Source organism: Bubalus bubalis, chromosome 10 (genome assembly GCF_019923935.1).
Source record: "Bubalus bubalis isolate 160015118507 breed Murrah chromosome 10, NDDB_SH_1, whole genome shotgun sequence".
Lineage (NCBI taxonomy): Eukaryota > Metazoa > Chordata > Mammalia > Artiodactyla > Bovidae > Bubalus > Bubalus bubalis.
In genome coordinates, this window is record NC_059166.1 from 135,583 (window position 1) to 156,275 (window position 20,693).

At 45.2% G+C, this 20,693-nt stretch overlaps 1 protein-coding gene across 9 annotated transcripts in view; it reads right to left on the reverse strand.

Moving 5' to 3' along the window:
• FAM120B (family with sequence similarity 120B) overlaps positions 1 to 20,693 on the reverse strand; it is a 68,820-nt gene that overhangs the window by 26,325 nt on the left and 21,802 nt on the right. For all 9 annotated transcript variants that reach the window (XM_044923963.2, XM_044923961.2, XM_006076028.4 and 6 more), the window contains exons 4-5: positions 7,995 to 8,096; positions 4,792 to 4,964 (exon numbers count right to left, since the gene is read on the reverse strand). In XM_044923963.2, coding sequence (XP_044779898.2) covers positions 4,792 to 4,964; positions 7,995 to 8,096 — 275 coding nt within the window. The remainder of the gene's footprint in view (positions 1 to 4,791; positions 4,965 to 7,994; positions 8,097 to 20,693) is intronic.

Genomic DNA, 20,693 nt, shown 5'->3' on the forward strand with positions numbered 1-20,693 from the left:
ATACACATACATGCGTGCATGCTCAGAGCAGCAAAGCAAACATACCTCCCTGGGGCAGCAAGGCACCCACACTCTTACATGAACAGCCAAGCATGCATGTGCACACACACACACGCACAATGCGGGAGGCAAAGCACACACACGCTCGGGGCAGCAAAGCACACACACAGGCACAGGAGAGTGCATGTGCACATTTGTGTGCACACACACACACACACACCTGGGGCAGCAGAACATACACATGACCATACACACACATGCACATACCCAGGATGGTAGAGTGTACACACACACACACCTAGGGCAGCAGAGCACACACAGTCTCATACACACACACACACACACACACACACCCAGGACAGCAGAGCATACACACACACACCTGGGGCAGCAGAACATACACATGACCATACACACACATGCACATACCCAGGATGGTAGAGCATACACACACACACACACACCTAGGGCAGCAGAGCACACACATGAGCATACACACACACACACACACACACACACCCAGGACAACAGAGCATACACACACATGCCTGGGGCAGCAGATCACACACACTCTCATACACACACACACACGGCTAGGGCAGCAGAGCACACACCCTCTCATACACACATATGCACATACCCAGGACAACAGAGCACACACACACACACGCCTGGGGCAGCAGAGCACACACACTCATATACACACACTCACACCAAGGGCAGAAGAGACATCCCTGGAGGTGGGCGGGGTCTTTTCTCTCCCTATCCACAGTCCCTGGTGTATAAATCTCCACGTCAACCAGAGCCAGGCTGGGCAGCAGAGCCTGGTACTCATGAGCAAGGCAGAATGCTCCAGAACGCCTGTGGGAAGCCTGCTGCTGCTAAGTCACTTCAGTCATGTCCGACTCTATGCGACCCCATAGACGGCAGCCCACCAGGCTCCCCCGTCCCTGGGATTCTCCAGGCAAGAACACTGGAGTGGGTTGCCATTTCCTTCTCCAATGCATGAAAGTGAAAAGTGAAAGTGAAGTCGTTCAGTCGTGTCCGACTCTTAGCGACGCCATGGACTGCAACCTACCAGGATCCTCCGTCCATGGGATTTTCCAGGCAAGAGTACTGGAATGGGGTGCCACTGCCTTCTCCGATGGGAAGCCTGAGCTATGGCCAAATCTGAGCCTTGGAGCAATGTAGGTCATCAAGGGTTAACACAAATTTCCAGAGCTGACAACTGTGGGGTTTGCAGACAGAAAGCACCCACAGCTAGCCTGAGCTAGGGTGATCAGAGCTGGGACAAACACCCACGCCTGCGAGCCCCAGATGTCAACTGTGTCTTTGGATCCCCATTTATAAGAAACCTGCTGCTGCTGCTGCTAAGTCACTTCAGTCATGTCCGACTCTGTGCGACCCCATAGATGGCAGCCCACCAGGCTCCCCCATCCCTGGGATTCTCCAGGCAAGAACACTGGAGTGGGTTGCCATTTCCTTCTCCAATGCATGAAAGTGAAAAGTCAAAGTGAAGTCACTCAGTCATGTCTGACTCTTAGCGACCCCATGGACTGCAGCCCACCAGGCTCCTCTGTCCATGGGATTTTCCAGGCAAGAGTACTGGAGTGGGATGCCACTGCCTTCTCCATATTAGAAACTAGGATTCCCCAAATATGCAACTCCTCCCATCCTTTGTGAAATCAAAAAGTCCAACCAAAGTGTGAGTGAGAAGCAAGGAGAGACAGACACAGAGAGACAGAGCCTGGGAATGAGGGGGCGGAGCACACAGATGGGTGGGGCCCGGTCACAGCAGCACCTCCACGCCCTCCTCACAGGGTCAGGGGCTCAGCCACCAAATGTCACCATCTATCTCTACCTTTACTCCAACTTTATACAAAGTTGCCTTTGTATAAATGAAGCTATAATTATGCTGCAGAAAAAGCAAGAAATCTACAAATGCACAGCACTCGTGACCAAGAAAAAAGATCTCAACCTACAAAAGCAAGACCAAGCAGAGAATATTTTGTTTTAAACTCATAAGCCCTCACCTCTATCTTAGACAGGTTTGTTGGCATATAGTTAGTTCTACTTCTTGCCATTAGCATCTTTTGCAGAAAGCTGATTTTAAAAAACCAGCCTACAAAAAAAGAATCACTCTTGGACTTCCCTGGTGATCCAGTGGTTAAGACTCTGTGCTACCCCTGCAGGGGACATGGGTTTGATCCCTGGTTGGGGAGCTAAGATTCTGCATGCCAACAATGCAGAAAAAAAAAAAAAAACCATACTTTTTCAGTTTATCGATTTCATACTCTGCCACCATCTTTGTAATTAGCAAATCTACGCTTACTCCTTGGCAGGAAAGTTATGACCAACCTAGACAGCTTATTAAAAAGCAGACATTACTTTGCTAACAAAGGTCCATCTAGTCAAAGCTATGGTTTTTCCAGTAGTGATGTATGGATGTGAGAGCTGGACTATAAAGAAAGCTGAGTGCCGAAGGACTGATGCTTTGGAACTGTGGTGTTGGAGAAGACTCTTGAGAGTCCCTTGGACTGCAAGGAGATCCAACCAGTCCATTCTAAAGGAGATCAGTCCTGAGTGTTCATTGGAAGGACTGATGTTGAAGCTGAAACTCCAATACTTTGGCCACCTGATGTGAAGAGCTGGCTCATTTAAAAAGACCCTGATGCTGGGAAAGATTGAGGGCAGGAGGAGAAGGGGGCGACAGAGGAATAAGATGGTTGGATGGCATCACCGACTCAATGGACATGGGTTTGGGTGAACTCCAGGAGTTGGTGATGGACAGGGAGGCCTGGTGTGCTGCAGTCCAGGGGGTCACAAAGAGTCGGACACGACTGAACAACTGAACTGAACTCAACTGATAACATATCAGAGGAGACAAGATTCTTAGTAATACCAATTTTTTAAAAACTTCACCTAGTAGAGATTATTATATATGAAAACTTTCTATGATGCAAAATTACCCTTCCGGAAAAGTTTCTCAAATTAGCCTCTAATAAACATGTTAACCCGGAGGCTGGACTCCAAGTGAATACATAACCAAGTTAGGACCCAACGGTCAGCAAACCAGGGCTTTGTTTCTTTGTACGCTGTGTGCACTAAACAGTACGCATTCATCCTGCGTGGCACCTAATTTAAGCTTAACTAGGAGGAAATAGCACCCCACTCCAGTGTTCTTGCCTGGAGAATCCCAGGGACGGTGGAGCCTGGCGGGCTGCCATCTATGGGGTCGCACAGAGTCGGACACAACTGAAGCGACTTAGCAGCAGCATACAAAAGTATACCATTTTAGCCTTATTAATCTAAAGAGATTATAGTTATTAATCTAAAGAGAGAATAGTTATCCTTATGGATAACAACACAGTATGCTGCTAAGTGCTTCAGTCGTGTCCGACTCTGTGCGACCCCATAGACGGCAGTCCACCAGGCTCCCGTCCCTGGGATTGTCCAGGCAAGAACACTGGAGTGGGTTGCCATTTCCTTCTCCAATGCATGAAAGTGAAAAGTCAAAGTGAAGTCGCTAAGTCGTATCCGACTCTTAGAGACCCCATGGACTGCAGCCTACCAGGCTCCTCCGTCCATGGGATTTTCCAGGCAAGAGTACTGGAGTGGGGTGCCATTGCCTTCTCCGGCAACGCAGTATAGTACCTTTTAATCTAAGGGATAACACTGATGCATTGATTTGTTTTCTATTTTAAAAGTTGCAATTTGAATGTATCCTTTAAAGTCAACCAACAATGAGTCTATCTCATGCTGACTTATACTAAAAAGATTTCATTTAAAGGTAATTACTAGTACTAAGAAGGTAAAAGTGGAAATTTTCCTTCTGATACTTGTCTAGCCTCAGGTGTATATAAATACGTGGGATGTAAAGTGACTATTCTGTGATTTGGGATATTTTCCTTCTGGAAGTGGATTTTCATAGCCAACAGTCACTTGCACAGCTGACAAGAAAGCAGAGCTGTGTCAAATGACTACGAATGGGCTCAAGGACCTCTCTCTCCTGAGGGAAAAAGAAATGCAAAATGTAGTCCTAAGAGTGCTAACACAAGGCTATCCAAGGATATATCCATATCCAAATATCACTATCCATATATTCACACACAGTCCTGAGAAGAAACCGCTTATTCTCCTGGAGGAGAAAACTCAGCTGCTGGTCATCGACCAGTTCCCAACCCCCACTGTGTCCACCTTAGCCACCTGCAGATTCATAAACAAGGGAAAGAAAGCATTAACTGATAATACATGCATGCACATTTAGTAAAAGTAGCAAAAGAAATGTATTTTTCATTTAAACATTAAATAATCCTGCGATCATTTACTGATTTATACTTTGCTGAGTCTGGTGCAAATAAAGGAAAGTTCTACTCAAAACAAAAGTCCGTCCTGGTGCGTGTGAAACCAGTGCGAAGGCAGTAAATTAAACCTCACTGAGGGTGGCTTACCTGCCCCATGTTTGTGGCAACCACCATCCAAACAGGGACACAGGACAGCCCACGCTCCACAAAGCTGGGCCATCGTGAGCAAAGTGCACCACGGCCTGGACCTGGCAGACACCTCAAGCTTCTATCACAGGGAGGTGCAGAGCCCACTTCTATGCCAGCAGCTGACAGGGCTCCTCAAATGTACGGCCACACAGAGACCTCACTTTTTATGAAACAGACACTGGGCAGAGACGGGGCAGGGGACCAGCCCTCAGCAACACCCCAGACCACCATACCCCGCAAAAGTCAAGGGCCAGAAGCGAGGGGTGACTGCAGCAGCCACGGCCAGGAGGGGCGTTACCTGCACGAACAGGTAGACCAGGAGGCAGCACAGCGCCTGAAAGGGGCGCTCAACTGCCTGCAGTTCTTCTCGTGAGGATGACAGGTCAAAGCAGGCCAGCAGTGTGTCCAAGCGCTGGGCCTGGATTCCTGGCTCTTGGCTCAGCCACAGCTGTCTCAAACTAGGCGTTCCCCCTAGTTTAAAAAAAAAAAAAGTCCATTTACCATTATTCTTTGTACTAGCAAGTTATAAGACGCTTCTCAGAAACTAAGTAAAGAAGTAAAGGGCACTGACCTGTTTCCTTGCTGACTTCCTTGGGCTTTTACACTTAAAGCAACTGGAAAGTAAACATTAACAGAACTTCCTGGTTTAAACAAGCAGAAATCCTAAAAGGTCAGCATATATGTATTTCATTGAAAACATTCCTCTTTCTTTAAACAGTTATACTGTGCGGGAAAGGGGGGGCTTTCTTTTCCTGTGCTCAGCTGTGCTGTCCGAGGGAGTGAGACAGACGCGGCTGTGACGGGGTGCTTGGAGAGAACACCACTGGTCTACTCTGGTAGTTGGCTCTCTTACTTTCCTGGACTAGTGGTTTTCAAAGTACACTGTGCAAAAGAAACAGCTGCCAAAATTGTGTAAGATACATTTTCCTTGGTTTTATATGCAGAAATTATGAATGAATGATTTTCACATTTTTAAATAGTCAAAAACAGCAAAATGAAAACATTTCACAGTATGAGAAAATTGCATGACTGCCAGAAAGGATCAAGGGTGGCCCCCACACTTTACCCAGAGTTCCATGGGCAGATGAGATTTTGTCTATAGGTCCTACTTGCATTGCTCCTGAAACATATCAGCTTCACAAGTCAAATTATGTCTTTACTTGGCAAAGGCTTCTGTGTGAATTCACAGACAGGAAAGTCTCAAGAGCTTCTCAGAAATGAGCAAGTCCCAAGAGTGCTGCCCAAAGGGACTGGGAAGGACGTAATTTCTGTGAATGACAACTTGTTTCATTTTATAAAAGAAGATCTGCAAGGTGCTGGTGAGTCACGTCTTTATACAGCCAAGAAATACTAAGCTTACTCTCAGATTCTTGAATGCTTTAAAAATCATTCCAGATGGACAAACTACCAATTAGATGTGTGCAATCAGCTTTCCGAGCTTTATAAAATAAGGATATGCTTAAAATGACCAAAAAGAGGCTCTGTGAAGACAGAAAAAATCACCTACATGTTGCCTAAAGAAGAATATCCAGTTTGGGAGATAAAAAGCTATGTCACATGCTTGCCTGCTGTGTGGTCAAGACTTGCTGCACAAAATGCAGCGTGTCAGTAAGGGAGGCGGCTGAGGATGAGGCACAGATGCAGGGACCCTGTGAGGGGCAGGTCGGGGGAAAGGAAGCCAAATTTCAAGGTACACCCTTCTGAGGGCCTGCAGAAGGTGAGGATCAAGCAGCAGGAGTCCACTGCTCTTAACATACACGTTGTCAGGGTGCTGGAAAACCATGAGATAGGCACCTGGATGATCCAGCTTCCAAATGAGTCTAAAATAAAAACCATCTGGCGTTTTTCCTCATGGATATAGAGAAGATTTATATATAAAAATCCTATCATTTTGTATTGTTATTAACATAAGTGTGAACAGTCATTCATGTGAATCACCTGCAACACGGGTTCAAGGCCCCACTTCCAGGGTCCTAGAGATGGCAGACGCACACCGCCCTCCGCGGGTGGGCGGGGCTCCGGCTCCTTCTGGAAGCACAGGCCCCGGGCGCAGTCCCAGTGTGCAGCACGCACACACCTGCAGCTCAGCAGTGCCAAGGAGCACGTGCCACAAGCCTCAGAAGCAGTCTCTCCAACAACTAAGTGAGCTTTAGAGTTTATTAAAACCTTATATTGAGTGGCCTCTAAAATGAACTCGTAATATAATAATGAAAGGCCACATATTCCCTTTCTACATTATTTCTGGAACGATACTATAAAATGAAAATTACATATATATATATATATTAAAACATTTCTGGGAAATGATTTTGGGTATTCTTTAAAAGTACTTCTTGCTGTAAAATGTGTCATTCTTAAATTGTTTTTGTGATAAGTACCTTTAGGTTTGAAATACTAAAATACTAATATTTAGGTTTGAGTATATCCCTTATCAACTGAGAGAATTAGAAAATATTCCCTCAACTTCTCTCCTTGTACAATTCCACTTATAAGAAATATGTTTCACAATGTTTCTTATTTGGTAAATTATAGGCTTGAGTGACAGAACACAATAGTGACTTGAATTTAAAGCATATAAAAATGGAATATAAAAATTTTGGAAAGTATTTATTTTGTGAAACAATAAGAAAGGCCACTAAAATAAGCCCCAAACTCTGTCCTCTCTTCAAGTGTCTGTGTGTAGAACCCTGTCTCTTACAGTCGAACACGCTTGGCCTTCTCCAGATACTAAGAACCCACAGGAAGAACTTATTTCGACTAATTTTTAGGAGAACTCTGTTTTCTCCTCCCCTCCCACTGGCCCTTGAAAAAAACTTACTTTTACAGTTGAACACCTTCCTTCACCTCCTCTTCCCAATCCATCAAGCCCACTTTCAATCGTGGAAGCAAGACAATAATCGCCCCAAGCAGAGCAGCAAGAATGCAACCGTGCTAACTCGCAGCTGCTTACTAAGGGGGTCCTGGTTTCCTTCTCCCCCTGGCGTGGACCTTGGGCAGCAGGCAGGGGAGTGAGGCAGGGTGGTTCAGAAGACTGGGCCTGGAGAGGTCTGTATAATGCCCTTTTCTCTGCTGTATTAGAACTTCATTAGGGACACCACTCCTGGACCCACGGTAGAAATGAAAATCAGTGTGTGTGCAGTTCTGGAAAAGTATGTTTCCACAGAGATCATTACTGCATCATGTGGTGAACAACTCTGACATTTAATCAAGGCTGTCTGTACCTGGTGGAGAAGGCAATGGCAACCCACTCTAGTTCTCTTGCCTGGAAAATCCCATGGATGGAGGAGCCTGGTGGGCTGCCGTCCATGGGGTCGCTAGGAGTCGGACACAACTGAGCGACTTCACTTTCACTTTTCACTTTCATGTATTGGAGAAGGAAACGGCAGCCCACTCCAGTGCTCTTGCCTGGAGAATCCCAGGGATGGGGGAGCCTGGTCGGCTGCCATCTCTGGGGTCGCACAGAGTCGGACACGACTGAAGCGATTTAGCAGCAGTCTGTACCTGGAATGTTCATCTGCAGCGGCCTGACGAGGTCCGGCTGCCTCAGTGGGTTCCCGGAGTACACAAACCACTCCTTGACAGCGGGGCCGGTGCTGGAACCACCTGAGTAAAGACAGCTGCATCAGTGGACGTGCGTACCAGTCCATCACCAACACTGCACGAGAGCCACCTCGGCAGGACCAATTCCACACCGGTGAGCACAGTGAGTTCTCACATCCAAGGTCACCACGGGGCCTCGGGCATCCAGCAGTGGATCTCCTACCCTCTGATCGGATGGTCATCCATCCAGTCCCACCAGAATGATGACCTTGAGTGGTGGGTGGCAGGACAACCTGGATAGGTGATCACTGAGGGCAGAGGTGACCTCTCAGTCACCACCGAGACGGCTCCTGCAGCATCCTGCTTTCCTTCCCTATCACCCTCCTACCGTCCCAGAGAACATTCAGGGAGCAGGAATATGACAGTCCTTTCTGCTCTTAAATTCACTACTTTACGCAACAATTAAGACTAGTGTTATGTCAGATGAATCAGAAAGCTGGTAGGAATAATCTAGAATAAAGGCACGTCTGTCTGTTGCTAGATTACTAACTGCTACAGAAGCTCAGGTGGCCCAGTCAGCTGCCATGCCCCACTCAGCCGCAGCTCACCTCACCCTTTCTCCCCTCTGCGTTTGGGCCATGCTCTGCTCTGCCCCCACTCCCCTCCACCACTCCCCCAGCCCACCGCAGACGCCACCTCCTGTGCCCACACTTGGCGAGCCCCCCTTCCCTCCCTCTCAGCTGAGCCTCCCATGTTCCCCAACCACTGCGCCCCACTCAGGCAGCACTCTGGCTGGAGTCCCGGAAAACTGAGCTCCCTAGAGCAAAAACCATTCTCCATAAAACACAAGGCCCAGAGCAAATGCTCATTAACTGCAGGTTTAGGAGCAAGTTCATCTTAGCCTAAATTTCATACACACAAAAAATTTTAAAAAAGAAGATCTGAGTATTCTTCATGTTGTTAAAAATAAAACAACCCAATTTCTATGTAATCCTCTTGGCCAAGGTTTTCATTACATTAAAAAATAGCCAACTGAGTGAATGCTGCGCTGCTCATGCCAAGATACAAACTTTACTAGGTTCTGTACTCCCACTCAACCACTGCTATTAAGGGACCTAGCCTGCCAAGTGACTCCTTGGGAATCACTAAAACATTCACAAAACCACATATGACACCGCATGGAAATGACCACCTTTTATCTAAGACTGTTCACAGCACAGAGGTTCAGAGCCAATGTCTCAGAGCTTTAACTCTAAGTGACACACAAAAGACAGAGAGCGAGGTTCAGGGTGGGCATGGGTGCCCTTATCTGAACACACCCGACAGTCCTCCCAGCTCCCCTCTGTTAGGGCGGAGGGAGCAGTCTTTGGACCAGCATTCCAAGAGACACACAGCATCATCTCAGTTCAGTCGATCGGTCATGTCCGACGCCTTGCGACCTCATGGACTACAGCACCACAGGCCTCCCTGTCCATCACCAACTCCAGAAGCTTGCTCAAACTCACGTCCATTGAGTCTGTGATGCCATCCAACCATCTCATCCTGTGTCGTCCCCTTCTCCTCCTGCCTTCAATCTTTCCCAGCATCAGGGTCTTTTCTAATGAGTCAGTTCTTCACATCAGTTGGCCAAAGTATTGGAGCTTCAGCTTTAGCGTCAGTCCTCCCAATGAATATTCAGGACTGATTTCCTTTAGGGTTAACTGGTTTGATCTCCTTGCAGTCCAAGGAACCCTCAAGAATCTTTTCCAACACCACAGTTCAAAAGCATCAATTCTTCAGCGCTCAGCTGCCTTTATGGTCCAACTCTCACATCAATACATGACTACTAGAAAAACCATAGTTTTGACTAGACAGACCTTTGTCAGCTAAGTAATGTCTCTGCTTTTTATTATGCTGTCTAGGTTGGTCATAGCCTTTCTTCCAAGGAGAAAGCATTTTTAATTTCATGGCTGCAGTCAGCATCTGCAGTGATTTTAGAGCAAAAGAAAATAAAGTCTGTCACTGTTTCCATTGTTCCCCCATCTATTTGCGACAAAGTGATGGGACTGGATGCCATGATCTTTGTTTTTTGAATGCTGAGTTTTAAGCCAACTTTTTCACTTTCATCAAGAGGCTCTTTGGTTCCTCTTTGCTTTCTGTGACAAGGGTGGTGTCATCTGCATGTCTGAGGTTATTGATATTTCTCCCAGCAATTTGATTCCAACTTGTGCTTCATCCAGTCCAGCATTTCTCATGATGGACTCTGCATATAAGTTACATAAGCAAGGTGACAATATACAACCATGACGTACTCCTTTTTCAATTTTGAATCAGTCCTTTGTTCCATGCCCAGTTCTAACAGTTGCTTCTTGACCTGAATACAGATTTCTCAGGAGGCAGGTAAAGTGGTATGATATTCCCATCTCTCTAAGAATTTTGCACAGATTGCTATGATCCAAACAGCTAAAGGTTTTAACACAGTCAATGAAGGAGAGGTAGATGTTTTTCTGGAACTTTCTTGCTTTTTCAATGATCCAATGGATGCTGGCAATTTGATCCCTGGTTCCTCTGCCATTTCTAAATCCAGCTTGAACATCTGGAAGTTCTCAGTTAACATAATATTGAAGCCTCGTTTGGAGAATTTTGAGCATTACTTTGCTAACATGTGAAATGAGTGCAATTGTGTGGTAGTTTGAACATTCTTTGGCATTGCCTTTCTTTGGGCTTGGAATGAAAACTGACCTTTTCCAGTCCTGTGGCCACTGCTGAGTTTTCCAAATTTGCTGGCATATTGACTGCAGCCCTTTCACAGCATCATCTTTTAGGATTTGAAATAGGTCAGTTGGAATTCCATCATCTCCAGTACCTTGATTTGTAGTGATGTTTCCTAAGGCCCACTTGACTTCACACTCCAGGATGTCTGGCTCGAGGTGAGTGACCACACCATCATGGTTATCTGGGTCATGAAGATCTGTTTTTGTATAGTTTTTCTATGTATTCTTGCCTCCTATTCTTAATATCTTCTGCTTCTGTTAGGTCCATACCATTTCTGTCCTTTATTGTGCCCATCTTTGCATGAAGTGTTCCCTTGGTATCTCTAATTTTCTGACGAGACCTCTAGTCTTTCCCATTCTATTGTTTTTCTCTATTTCTTTGCATTGACCACTTAGGAAGGCTTTCTTATCTCTCCTTGCTATTCTTTGGAACTCAGCATTCAGATGGATATATCTTTCCTTTTTCTCCTTTGCCTTTCACTTCTCTTCTTTTCTTAGCTATCTGTAAGGCCTCCACAGACAACCATTTTGCCTTTTTTCATTTTTTCTTCTTGGGGATGGTTTTGATCACCACCTCCTGTACAATGTTACAAACCTCTGTCCATAGTTCTTCAGACACTCTATCTATCAGACCTAATACTTTAAATCTATTTGCTACTTCCTCTGTATAATCATAAGGGATTTGATTTAGGTCATACTTGAATGGTCTAGTGGTTTTCCCTACTTTCTTCAATTAAAGCCTGAATTTTGCTATAAGGAGCTCATAATCTGAGCCACAATCAGTTCCCGTTCTTGTTTTTGCTGACTGTATAGAGCTTCTCCATCTTCGGTTGCAAAGAATATAAACAATCAGATTTCGGTATTGACCATCTTGTGATGTCCATGTGCAGAGTTGTATCCTGTGTTATTGGAAGAGGATGTTTGCTCTGACCAGTGCGTTCTCTTGGCAAAACTCTGTTAGCCTTTGCCCTGCTTCATTTTGTACTCCAAGGCCGAATTTGCCTATTACTCCAGGTATCTCTTGACTCCCTACTTTTGCATTCCAGTCCCCTATGATGAAAAGGACATCTTTTTTTTGGTGTTAGTTCTAGAAGGTTTTGTCGGAGAAGGCAATGGCAACCCACTCCAGGACTCTTGCCTGGAAAATCCCATGGACAGAGGAGCCTGGAAGGCTGCAGTCCATGGGGTCACTGAGGGTCGGACACGACTGAGTGACTTCACTTTCACTTTTCACTTTCATGCGTTGGAGAAGGAAATGGCAACTCACTCCAATGTTCTTGCCTGGAGAATCCCAGGGGTGGCAGAGCCTGGTGGACTGCCATCTATGGGGTCGCACAGAGTCGGACACGACTGAAGTGACTTAGCAGCTAGAAGGTTTTGTAGGTCTTCACAGAACCATTCAACTTTGGCTTCTTTGACATTAGTGGTTGGGGCATAGACTTGGATTACTGTGATATTGAATGCTTTGCCTTGGAAACGAACAGAGATCATTCTGTCATTTTTGAGACTGCCCCTAAGTACTGTGTTTGGGACTCTTGTTGACTATGAGGGCTACTCCATTTCTTCTAAAGGATTCTTGCCCACAGTAATAGATATAATGGTCATCTGAATGAAATTCGCCCATTCTGGTCCATTTTAGTTTACCAATTCCTAAAATGTTGATGTTCACTCTGGCCATCTCCTGTTTGACCACTTTCACTTTACCTTGATTTGCGGACACTCCAGGCTCCTATGAAGTATTTACCTTGATTTGCGGACCTAACACTCCAGGCTCCTATGAAGTATTTACCTTGATTTGCGGACCTGACACTGCAGGCTCCTATGAAGTATTTACCTTGATTTGCGGACATTCCAGGTTCCTATGAAGTATTTACCTTGATTTGCGGACCTGACACTCCAGGCTCCTATGAAGTATTTACCTTGATTTGCGGACCTGACACTCCAGGTCCCTATGAAGTGCTGTTCTCTACAGTTTTGGAGCTGGTACTTCTATCACCAGTCACATCTACAACTGGGCATTGTTTTTGCTTTGGCTCAGCCTCTTCATTCTTTCTGGATCTATTTCTCCACTCTTCCCCAGTTGCATTTTGGGCACCTACTAACCAGGGGAGTTCATCTTTCAGTGTCAAATCTTTTTGCCTTTTCATGGGGTTCTCAAGGCAAGAATACTGAAGTGGTTTGCCATTCCCTTCTCTGGTGGACTGCATTTAGTCAGAGCTCTCCACCATCACCTGTCCATCTTGGGTGGCCCTACATGGCCTGGCTCATAGTTCCACTGAGTTAGGCAAGGCACCTTAGCATTATCTGCCCAGCTACAATCCAGGAGGATGGCACTGCCCATGGAGATGAGTCCAACAGGAGCAGCAGGCCTAAGAGAAAACAGGCTTAAGACCAGCACCAACACTAGGAGCTCTTCTCTCAAAATTTAGACCAGCACATCAACCCAACCCCCTCTTTCCTCATTATGCAGACCAGCACTGATGCCAAATTCCCTCTTTTCTCCATAACTTGGACAACAGAGGGTTTATTTTCTTGGACTCCAAAATCACTGCAGATGGTGACTGTAGCCATTAAAATTAAAAGACACTTGCTCCTTGGAAGGAAAGTTATGACCAACCTAGACAGCATATTAAAAAGCAGAAACATTATTTTGCCAACAAAGGTCTGTCTAGTCAAAGCTATGGTTTTTCCAGTAGTCATGCATGGGTGTGAGAGTTGGACCATAAAGGAAGTTGAGTATGGAAGAACTGATGCTTTGAACCGTGGTGTTGAAAAAGACTCTTGAGAGTCCCTTGGACTGCAAGGAGATCCAACCAGTCCATCCTAAAGGAGATCAGTCCTGAATATTCTTTGGAAGGACTGATGCTAAAGCTGAAGCTCCAATACTCTGGCCACTGATGAGCTGACTCATTAGAAAAGATCTTGATGCTGGGAAAGATTGAAGGCAGGAGGAGAAGGGAATGACAGAGGATGAAATGGTTGGATGGCATCACCAACTTGATGGACATGAGTTTGAGAAAGCTCTGGGAGCTGGTGATGGCCAGGGAGGCCTGGCGTGCTGCAGTCCATGGGGTCGCAAAGAGTCAAATACAGCTGAGCGACTGAACTGAACTGGCAGTTAGGTGCATATTAATTCCAAAGTATTTCTTAATTAACAAACTAAGAAAAGCTTTTGCTTTTTAAAATGATAAACTGAACACCTGATGAGTTTAACTGACCAGAACAAGACTGAACTTTGCTGCATAAACTGTAGCACTTACAGCTATTTACTTACAGAGCCTTGAATAGGAAACTCTTATCTTTCAAATAACATTAGCTAGCCAGAAGATGAAAGTTCAATTGGAACTGCTAATCTTAATTTTCATTCCCTAAACAAAATTTTATCAGAAATGGTGGGGAAGGATACAGGAAAAGACACACAAATGAGCGTCTTCTCTGAAGTGGAGGCCAGGTGTCTGCAGACTCTTCTGCATCCTGCCACTCCCCTGTTGACCAGGAAGGTGACAGGGACACTCAGTATGCCTGTTTCCTCCTTCTGCCAGAAGAGGGTAAACGGCAGTGCAGAGTGGCCAGAACAGCTTATCAACATGCAAAGAATAAGTCTTTAGTCTGAATGAGGTCTCTGTCCAAACCGAGACATTCATTTGGAAGCATTTTCTCTGTTAATTCAGATTATCCCTACCATAGACACAGTTACAGCTCCCTGCTTCTTCCAAAAGCCACAGCTAGATACAAAGTGTTACCCGAAATCTTCTTAAAATAAATGCAATTTTGCTGGGAAATTAGTCCCTTCTCTGGTTGTTGTTGTTCAGTCACTAAGTCAAGTCTGACTCTTGCAACAACCCCTTGGACTGCAGCACAACAAGCGCCTCTGTCCTTCACTATCTCCAGGAGTTTGCTCAAGTTCATTTCCATTGAGTCGGTGGTGCTATCTAACCATCTCATCCTCTGCTGCCGCCTTCTCCTTCTGCCTTCAAATTTTCCCAGCATCAGGGTTCAATGAGTCGGCTCTTCAGATCAAGTGGCCAAAGTACTGGAGCTTCAGCTTTTGTATCAGTCTTTCCAATGAATATTCAAAGTTGATTTCCTTTGGGACTGACTGGTTTGATCTTGCAGTCCAAGGGACTCTCAAGAATCTTCTTCAGCACCACAATTCAAAAGCATCAATTCTTTGGCACTCATCTTTCTTTATGGTCCAACCCTCACATCCGTACATGACTGCTGGAGAAAGCACAGCTTTGACTTGGACCTTTGCCAGCAAAGTGATGTCTTTGCTTTTTAATATGGTGTCTAGGTTGGTCATACCTTTCTTTCCAAGGAGCAAGTGTCTTTTAATTTCATGGCTGTAGTCATTTTCGGGGGGAGCCCCAGAAAAGAAAATCTGTCACTGCTTCCACTTATTCCCCTTCTATTTGCCATAAAGGGATGCAACCAGATGCCATGATCTTAGTTTTCTGAATGTAGAGTTTCAAGCTAGCTTTTTCACTCTCCTCTTTCACCCTCATCAAAAGGCTCTTTAGTTCCTCTTAAAATAAAATAATCTTCTTAAATGCCTACATACGAAGAAAAAGAGAAGAGGAGATTGAGTTTGATAATTCCTAAAAGGAAAGCTTGATTTTCTCATTTGAACTTTTGATTTGCCGGTTTCCGAGTTCAAAGAGCAAAGTAAAACTCAAGTGAAAGTTCTTTACTAGTTTTACTTTCTATTCACACTATAACATTTTATATGGAAAACAAAAAAATAACAACCAAAGTTGTTCTTCTGCTATTTCCAAAGGACAGACACATCATACCATTTATAAAAGCTTCTGTATATAACTAAAAAATGTTCCCCTGGGAGCAAAAATGTGGGTCTGTCTACATGTCCAACCTTTCTCCCGTTAAAAACTTTTGATTATTCCAACACACAAACTCTCAAAAGTGCCCACTCCTCTCACACGATCTGGCAGGTCTGTGAGCACTGGGAGGGGAAGAGAATGAGCAGAAGCAATGTCAACTATAACCTCTCAATCACAGGGATTTTCAAGTTTGATAACAACTCTCCAGGCTTTAAAAAGTTTATATTTGTCTTTATGATCCTACATTTTTTATATTGCTGAATTAATCTATAATTATGTGTGGCTTTAGTCCTTAAAAAATAGAAAATTCCCCCAAACTTTCTTTTTTGTATATATATTTTGGATAAAAGGATTACTTTTTAGGCCAACCTCTAGGACTCAGAGGAGCTGATGCCCTGCAGGCGCTTTGCAAAGGTGTCCATCACAAGTCTATCAGCCTCCCGCAATTCCCATTGGATTCCTGGAATGTCTGCATGGTGAAAATGAGGGGAAAGTGACAAGGAAAAAGGACAGTTAATATTAACTGTTAAAGAGGGCCACAGGCGTGGGCCATTCTGAGCTGCGAACCAGTGAGATGCGAGGGAGAAAGCAGACAGAGTCTGCCTTCTTGCACCTTTTTGAGTTTCTTTTATTTCTTAAAATGCATCAAGCTTCCCGATGATTTTATCTAATGTTATCACTAGGGAGACTAAAAAACAGACAGTGTTAAAATCAGTGGTAACAACAGGCATGAAGCCAAGGACAGGCTGAGGACTGAGTGACTTCAGGGTTTCTCCCCTGTTTTGGCCATGACGCCACTGAGCTGTCTAAACACCATATGCTCAACTATATAAATACAGGGAGGAGTGACAGTGACCAAGCACTCCCTAAAGAGGCACCCTCCAACATTCCAGATGAACGGGAGCATCCAACAGATCTGTTATCCAAACCTTGCCCATAATGAGGAACTTTGAGGGATGAAATCATCAATTTGGTGTCATGCTTTGGCTCAGACCTCCAGTGTCCACAGCTGCACACCTGCAGGAGCTCTGGTGTGGAGAGTCAATGACTGTGGAGCTAAAGGCACCTTTGATTCTAAACCTCACTCCAAACAAGTAGCTCCCGCCTGCCCATCAGACAGGGCTTAGAGACAGCTGCTCATGTAGTGGCGTTTGAGGGACCATCGCTCTCCCTGTGTCTGAAATTCAACCATCAGAGTCATCCTTTTCCAAGGAATGCCTTGCTAAATGCAAGCACTTCTGAAGAGGCAGTATTTTAAACACATATATCTGTCACTAATTCACGCTGAGACATCTGCCAGGTGCAGCAGAATGCCCCTGACCAGGCCCTGCTCAGCCTGGTGGGGAGGCAGCCATGGACAATGCACACGGGCAAGTACAAACCGTAATCTGCTGAAGAACGAAGAGCACACGGTGCCCTCAGAGAGGAAATTACTTCTTTCCCAGGGAGGGAGAGGAGACAATGGGTCAGTGGCCCTCTGGGGCACCTCCTTCCTCCCCAACCTCCCCACCCAACCATCCCTCTCCCACATGCAAGATGGTCCCAGTGAGTGATGGGAAGTCACTTTTGATGAGGGAAGAAGGGAGGAATCTGGGGGAGTTAGTGTTTAAGGACCTGAGGGATAAAGAGAACTGATCAGAAGGATGGCTTGAGTTGGAAAATGCATTTTGTATCTGTCGACATGGATTTGATTCTTAAAGCAATGCAAGTGAAAGAAAGCGCCTGGGTAAAAGGGGGGCAAACCCACTTCTGCAAGCCTCCCACCAGTGAGGTTCAAGGCTTCCAGCAGGAATTCGACTTCCAGGAGAAGTGTCAGTAAGACAAGCGAGGTCTCAAAGGAGAGAGGAATGAGACAGGAAGGAGAGAGGGAAACCTTTCAAAGAGCTGAGAATGAAGTGGTGAAATGTTCCCCAAACGCAGGAAAAACAAACCAGAAGTAAGGATGAAGAAACAAAACATCAGTCCAGGAGGTCGAGCATCATCTCTGAGCAGCTCCAATAATGGGCAACAGACATATGGATGGGAGAAAAATGTACCAACATGCAGAACAGAACTCTCCAAGGGCAGAGAAAAGCCACAAAAAAGGTACAAGCACCACACGAGCACTCACCTTCGTCGGCACCTACAGCAGGAAAGGAGGGTGGGTGTGGCCGAGACAGGGACTGCGGGGCTACAGCCACGATCCTTCCCGTACTGAGGACCCGAGAGGCCCCGGCACCCTCAAGCGGAGAGTCTACCCCAGGGCGCCATGCAGATGGCAGCTGAGGCAGTGAGAGTCCAGAAGAGCAAGAGAGGAGAGCAAAGCAGAGCAAAGCAGGGCTCGGAGAGGACAGGCTGTCCCGACAGCAGGGCTATGAGCAGAATCAGAGCCGGCGCCATGCAGAGGAGCACCCTGAGGTCCCGAGGGACAGAGCGTGTTACGCCCAGGGCAAGGCTCAACGAGGCCAGGCAGATGGCCACGGGTCATGTGACCCTGGGGCCGCAAAGGGCCACCGTGTGCAGCGGCCATGTCAGACATCGGCACTCGGTGACAGTCCAGGAAGCCCAGGCCTCAGAAACAGGCCCCTCTATCTCTTGAGGTTCCCCAGACCACCTAACAAGGCTTCAGGCAAACCCTGCAAGGATCAGGTAAATGACCCCTTACAGGACAAAAGGCAAGACCCTTCACAGATCCAAAACCTTCTAGAGTACAGTAAAATACTGAACACAAGAATAAGCAGAAACATGTGGACCCACCAGAAGGAGAAAAGTCAATAAACAGATAGGCCCAGCAATGACAGGGATGATGGAATTAATAGATAAGGACTTGAAAACAAGTAGTGCAAACAAGTTTAAGGATTTAAAGGAAAACATGAAGACAGGGAAGAAAGAAATGGAAGATTTTTAAAAAATGCTAAAAATAGAATATCTGAAATGACAATTTCACTGGATGGGCTAGTAGCAGACTAGACACTACCGAAGAAAGGCTCTGTAAATGTGAAATCAGAGCAACAAGAGGGATCCAAGTTGAAGCACAGAGAGAAGAGGCTTAACAATCGAGCCTTGGTGCCTGAGGGGCACTGTGAGGTGTGAACCAGGCATGTGATAGGGGCTTAGAGTGACAGAGAGACACAGAAGACAGTGTTCAATGAAACGGCGCTCTCAAAGTCAACAGGGAACAGAAACTCACAGACCCAAGGAGCTCAAGAGCTGCAGGCAGAATACACATGGAGGAAATGACTCCAAAGTTCAGCTTAAACAGGGGCTGAAAACCAGCAATCAGTAGAAAACCCTCAACAGCCAGAGAAACACAACCTGCGGACCCAACAGTCAGAAGGACCACGGTCATCTCAGGAGAAACACAAGCTAGAGACAACAGAATGAAACCCTCAAAGGGCCAGACAAAAGTATCTAAAATTTTACCTCCAGAAGAATTATATTTCTGCAATAAAGAGCACCAGAAACAGCACACATGGCAAACATCGACTCACCAATTAACTCCTTTCCAAAACAACCAAAAGCACAGCTCACAGGCCAAATCTGGCTGGCTTGCCTTTATTCAGTCTGAAAGCTAATAATGCTTTTCATACTGCTTTAAATGATTAGAAAATTATTGAAAGAAGAATATTCTGTGACACAGACCAATGACATACAATTCAAACTGTGTGACATGGGAAAACTAGACAAAGCTTCAATGGCACAACATGCCCTTCTGGATTTGTGTCTAGGGCACCTGCCTCAACAAAGCTCATTAGCTGTTACTGACTGTGGAGCCCTCAAAGCCTAAAATATATATCACCTGGTCCTTCACAAAAATGTCTGCCAACAGCTTAAAGTAAAAATAAGAATCATGTATTTATGCTTAAAACATATGCATGATCTCAAAAGGCTACTACCCACCATGTTTCCATTTATGTGACATTCTCAAAATGACCAAAGGGTTGAGTTGGAGGACTGACCACTGTTCACCAGGGGACAGGGACAGAAGGTGGGTATGAAGAGGCAGCAGACGGAGAGCCCCTGTGGCCATGGAACATGCCTGTATCTTGTATGGATAATACATCCACATCTGCATATGGATATCTGCATATCCACGCCTATATCTTGTATGGAGAATACATCCACATCTGTATATGGATATCTGCATATCCACGCCTTTATCTTGTATGGAGAATACATCCATATCTGTATATGGATATCAGCATATCCACGCCTGTATCTTGTATGGAGAATACATCCGTATCTGTGTATGGATATCAGCATATCCACGCCTGTATCTTGTATGGAGAATACATCCATATCTGTATATGGATATCAGCATATCCACGCCTGTATCTTGTATGGAGAATACATCCGTATCTGTGTATGGATATCAGCATATCCACGCCTGTATCTTGTATGGAGAATACATCCATATCTGTATATGGATATCAGCATATCCACGCCTGTATCTTGTATGGATAATACTGCACAGAATTATACACATACACAAACAAATGGGGGTAAAAAATGCTGAGAAGTGAGTAACATCTATAGTCTGCTTCATAGTATTGTACTAATGTCAAGTTCCTGGCTTTGATATTATACTTTATTATATACAATGTCATTTTATAAAGGGTACATGAAATCCTATATGCTATTTTTTGCAACTCCCTTGAGTATATAATTATTTCAAAATAAAATCTTTAAAATATACTGAATAGCAAAAACGAAGGGGGAAATGAAGTACACTGTTGTAAGGTTTTTACAGTATGTCTTACATGGTATAATACTGAAGTCAAAATCTGACAAGTTAAAGACATACATTATAAACCGTAGAGCAACTGCTAAAAAAATAAACAAACACATAAAAACAAGTAAATCTAATAATTCAAGTCCAACAGTAAGCCAATATAAAGCAAAATACTAATAATTATTCAACTATTCTAAAAGAAGTCAGAAAAGGGGAAAATAGGGAAAAGAGGACAGAGCAAAGAGCACAATGAAGACGTAAACCCGGCCACGCCAGCCAGCGGCACAGTGAGCCCGGCCACGCTAGCCGGCACAGCAAACGTAAACAGCCCAGACAATCCAGCTAAAAGACAGAGACT